Source organism: Zerene cesonia, chromosome 13, assembly GCF_012273895.1.
Source record: "Zerene cesonia ecotype Mississippi chromosome 13, Zerene_cesonia_1.1, whole genome shotgun sequence".
Taxonomy (NCBI): Eukaryota; Metazoa; Arthropoda; class Insecta; order Lepidoptera; family Pieridae; genus Zerene; species Zerene cesonia.
In genome coordinates, this window is record NC_052114.1 from 8,476,133 (window position 1) to 8,480,928 (window position 4,796).

The following is a 4,796-nucleotide window of genomic DNA, read 5'->3' on the forward strand; positions in this document are numbered from 1 at the left end:
AGTATTATGTTTTCTGTATTTATGGCCGTAAAAACCCTTTGTTTGTTTCTACGTTATATTACTTAAACAGTATACTTTTTTCATAATAGTTACAGATTTGTAGCTTTCTATACAAAACAAAATTGCATGTCTCCATCCGCGAGTTTCAGAGATCCAGTAATTATAATAAACGTTCTCCCAATGACGAGGTGCAAAATTAAAAATTGAACACACAATTAGACATCACACAAAAAATGTTTGCAAAAGAAATATAAAAAATTAAGAGACTTTTTAAGATTCAAATATCAAAACTTCTGAACTATATATACCATTGGTCAAACACACACGATAAGAGCAATAATTTTTCGATTTGGAAAATTCAGATTGCCACGTAATAATATATATAGTGAGTGAACAATATAATCATTGTTTGTCTATTGCTACTTAAGTTTTTCTAACCATCGAGTGCAATCGGTAAATCTGGTGGTCTTTCTCATTACGTGGGATTTAAATGAAACAAATGCATCAGTCGTAATAAAATATAATTATCAGTTCGTGTTGAGTATTAAAACAATATTTACATACACATTCGTATTATATACACATCTAAAACGTAAGAGCTACATAATGATTTTATGTACAATATGAAAACTATAAAAGTAAACCTTAATCATTGTGCTATAGAAAATTCACGAACAAATTTTGCGTATTTAGTAAAACATAAATGGAAATGGCTGTAAATTTGAGATCACTCCAAGTCATAAAATCATGTACCTATCCATTTTAAATTTGTTTCAATTATTACTTTGTTCTATCCGAACAATTATTCACAATTCACATTTTACAATGTCGATTGTCAAATATGTAATTATGTTCTGTCAAAATTCAATTTTCCAAAGATATTCATTATTTATACACCACTTCATAGAGGAAATTAAGTTTTAGAATAATTGTCTAAAGAAATGTAAATCGACATGGTAAGTACATGTATAACACGACTTTATTGTTGTTGTTGCATTATTCTTTTAAAGCTTTCGACATGATCTGTGACGTGGTTTCAATAAAATTCATTTTATGGACGTGTTGTGTCCTTTTTCGACGAAATTACTTATAATTTGCTTTTACGCTCACAAAGTTCGTAAGTAGTCGTTTAAATTTTCGACATTAAGTTTTTTTACCTTGAGTGTTGAGTATAATTTGATAACAATCCAAACATTCTATCAAACACATTCATATTAAAATAAAACTAGTGTACATATCGAATTCATTTTCAGTATATTAATATAACAGTTAAGGCACTAACGTGTATAATTCTAACAGATAATTATTTATACTAAGCTTTGGGAAATCCGTGCTAATGCCATAACAATCTTGTATGTTCTGTGATCAATGCAGTCATTTACAATATACCTATAAACATTTCTCCAATAGTAAATGGATTTAATTATTTTACGTGTTAATTGCAGTTGTTTTACGAAATAATATTAAAACTTTTAAATTATATTGCCATGCAATCCAAATTCAATTATTCCGTTTAATTTAAAGTAGATGGTTTATTGTTAAGGATTATTTATTTATTAAAGAGTTAATACAAGATTTTACGAATTTCACAATCACCCTACTGTAAGCACAACAACTTCTTCCAGATAGATCTTTTTGGCTGTATGACTGGCAACCCTGCTAAGATGGCGGCATCGAAGGCGTCTTTCAATTGTTTTCTTGTTTTCGCTGACGTTTCTACGTAGACAGCGTTTATTTTTGCTGCCAATGCTCTTGCTTCTACTTCGGTAACTGCGTGTTCTCCTCGCGCCTGGAAAAAAAGTACATAATCAAATAATTGAAAGCAATTTTTTGGCGCAGTGTTATTTTATAAAAATAATTCCTTATGATCATGCGATAAAAACTTAATTGTCTTTACACTTTCTTTTCAAATAAACACGTTATTATTTAGAAATCTGCACATGACCAGCGTGGTGCATTGTACCAAAAATAAGTGTGTGTGTGCAATGGGAATAAATAGTAAAAAAGATTGAACAAGACGATGATGTTTAAAATTTTCTCAAATAAATGTTATGCTAATTTTAAATTTGAATTTTGATTAACTTACTCTCAACGATTGTATAACCCGCCCATCGAGCGCCAAGTCACTCTGTGTGCCGACTAGAATTAAGGGCGCGTTCACACCCGCGACCGCTCGCGTCCACCGGTCCGCGACCGAACGGAACGTCTCCGGTCGCACCACAGAGAAGCAAAGCATCAACACATCGGTGCCTGGGTAGCAGAGCTCACGGAGTTCAGACATCGAATCCTGAAATTGAAATGAATGAAAATAAGATATTTAATTAAGATGCGGCAACACGGACAATTTTTAACATTGACATTTTACCTTTTACCGCCAAATTCTTTTTAAAGCGCTTGTGTATATTATCGCATTCAGCGAGTTTTATAGAAATCTAGTTAGAAACGCATTTAGGAAGGTATAATCGCATTTCACATTTTTATTTCTTCAATTATTAAAAAAAAACATTAAAAAGAAAAAAACGCACCAAGGAAATTTGGTTTTTGACAAAAATATTCCAACCGCAAGATGTTAATTTCCATAGAGGTTTTATCAACATTTCAAAGTCAACATAAGTGAAAGTGTGTACACAATCAAATCAGAGGGATTGGTTTTTTATTCGCCGAGACAAATCAATCAATATGATTGCATAATTTTAATAACGCCTTTACAGTGATGGAACATTCACGTATAATAAGCAAAAATTACAAAATATTGAAATGATTTCGACACACTTTGATCGTAGTTAACAATCTATTTTAAATGGGTCCTATCGCAGCAGCACTGTATATAAGAAAAGAGTAATATTAATATTATCTTGTTGTAGCGTGTTGCTTTAAACTATGAGAGTAACCCATATGCTACCTATGTAATCCTACAAAATTAATGTGTATTATACAATTTTTTTTTATGCGTGAAACAGACTGATTATTTAAACAAATTACTACATAGATATAGCACAAAGGCAGACCTCTCAGTTAATGTCAATTACGCAGTTATAACAACTATTAACTAAGTAGATCAAGCGTAATTAAGGGGGGATAGTTTCACCGCATCGGAAATTATAGCAGGCGGTAATTTTCACCTACAGTATGTTAGCTTATATCGCCTCCGGTACGTAATATTTATTGCAATATACGTATTTATGCCCTACATTCTACAATAAGCGTTGAATTATATATCCTAATATTTATGAGGGTAATAGTTTGAAATTATATGCAAGTAGTACGATATAAAATTAAGCACTTTTATTTTATTTTAGAAGGTAAATTGAGGGTAATGTTCTGTAAAATTTAGGCCCTGTCTTTCATTTTATTATAGATCATAGTTATGGGAGTTATTATTAAGAAAATTATCATAGAACATAGATCATAAATTTTTTAATTTTTTAATTTTTTTTTAATAAACTATCTTAGACTTTTTTGATTTTTTTTTTTCGGCGTAGAACTGGAGAATTATATTTATCAATCTATTTTTACATAGCTTTATATGGCAATATCGTATCAGAACTTCAAAAATTTCAGACGACAGAAATGCTATGATATCTCTCAAACATGTGTAAATACAATAAATCAGTTCCCACCTATTGAACCGTGAAGTACATACCGTGAAGTTCACACTGAAGTTCATAACAACAGCCATTCATTGCAGGTAGAGAAACTGTGGGAATCCCGGCATGTGTATAAAACACAAAAAATGGACAAACGTTTGATCAAACACATTGCGATCACAATGGATGCACGTGCTTTTGGCTCGACAATATGGCCCATGCAATAACAGCTGGTTGGGGCAGGTGGGGCCGCAGGACTTGCACAGACTTGCAAACGGATGTTGTACAATATGTGAATTGGCGATTGGAGCACAGAAACCTTAGATTCTCTCTACGCCTTGGCATGCGCCTTATATCCGGCTGAAGCCTTTCTCATACTTTTTTATCATGAACTTATCTATCTACCTATTATATTATGATTTCGTAAATAAAAACCTTTAATCCTTGTCATGCGTATCTATCAAAATTTATAAAATCCGTGAGCAATTTTCATCGAAACGGGTTGTTACCTCTCCTAACTGGCTAACATATTAAAAAAATACCTAATAAATATATAATAATAAAAGAAATAACAAAAATTTAACAAAATAAAAATTCTGGAATGTTATTATTGTATTAAAAAACGATGCTAATTGATAAAACCATCTAATCTTAGCTTTAACATCTATATAAGAGTCGTGAATGAACAAAATAAACATCTCACCTGACCAGCTGTATCACAGATTTCCACGCAGACTGGCCGATCGTCTACGTCCACCACAACTGAAATAAAAAAGAAATAGCTCAAATATCTGTTAAATAGTTGTCAAATATATTTCAGTCCAAAAATCTTATATATCTATATAATAATATCGAAGAAGTCTTCAAGGTGAACGTGGTTTGCATGTTTTCGAATTTTAGCACTTTATCAAATTTATTTTTCAACCTAAATATGATGAAAACTGCTACGATTCCTAGGATCTATTATCTAACCTACGCAAAGAATTAACTGCATCTTTATTATTGTTTTTGCTACGTAACCCGTCTGCTGGCTCAATGCTCATATAAAGTTAGGTGTAATTTTGTTATAAAAATCTTCGTATCGGCTCATTTGCATAGTCCATGCAAGTAACTTCAGAAAAACGCAAGAACCCCAAGCAGATCAATAATTAGCTACCGTTAATTAATTGGTAATTGCTATGAGCCACGCCACCGATCTTAATTAGTAAT

The 4,796-nt window shown here is 31.7% G+C and overlaps 1 protein-coding gene across 1 annotated transcript; it reads right to left on the minus strand.

Annotated features, from left to right (window-relative positions):
• Positions 1–504: 504 nt before the first annotated feature.
• Positions 505–4,581, minus strand: LOC119831334 (rho-related GTP-binding protein RhoU-like). The gene is made up of 4 exons (XM_038354637.1): positions 4,560–4,581; positions 4,291–4,349; positions 2,087–2,287; positions 505–1,789 (listed from the first exon to the last, which is right to left on the minus strand). Exons 1-4 carry the CDS (start codon positions 4,579–4,581, stop codon positions 1,598–1,600), a joined length of 474 nt encoding a protein of 157 aa, XP_038210565.1. The 3' UTR covers positions 505–1,597.
• Positions 4,582–4,796: the final 215 nt, after the last annotated feature.

What these genes read in the sequence shown, in the direction of transcription:
- LOC119831334 (XM_038354637.1), bottom strand. Translation starts at nt 4,581, where the DNA reads ATGCAGTTAATTCTTTGCGTAG. An exon ending in GCAGTTAATTCTTTGCGTAG is followed by an intron (nt 4,350 to 4,559) that starts GTTAGATAATAG and finishes TTTTTATTTCAG; the next exon opens with TTGTGGTGGACGTAGACGAT. An exon ending in TCTGTGATACAGCTGGTCAG is followed by an intron (nt 2,288 to 4,290) that starts GTGAGATGTTTA and finishes TTTCAATTTCAG; the next exon opens with GATTCGATGTCTGAACTCCG.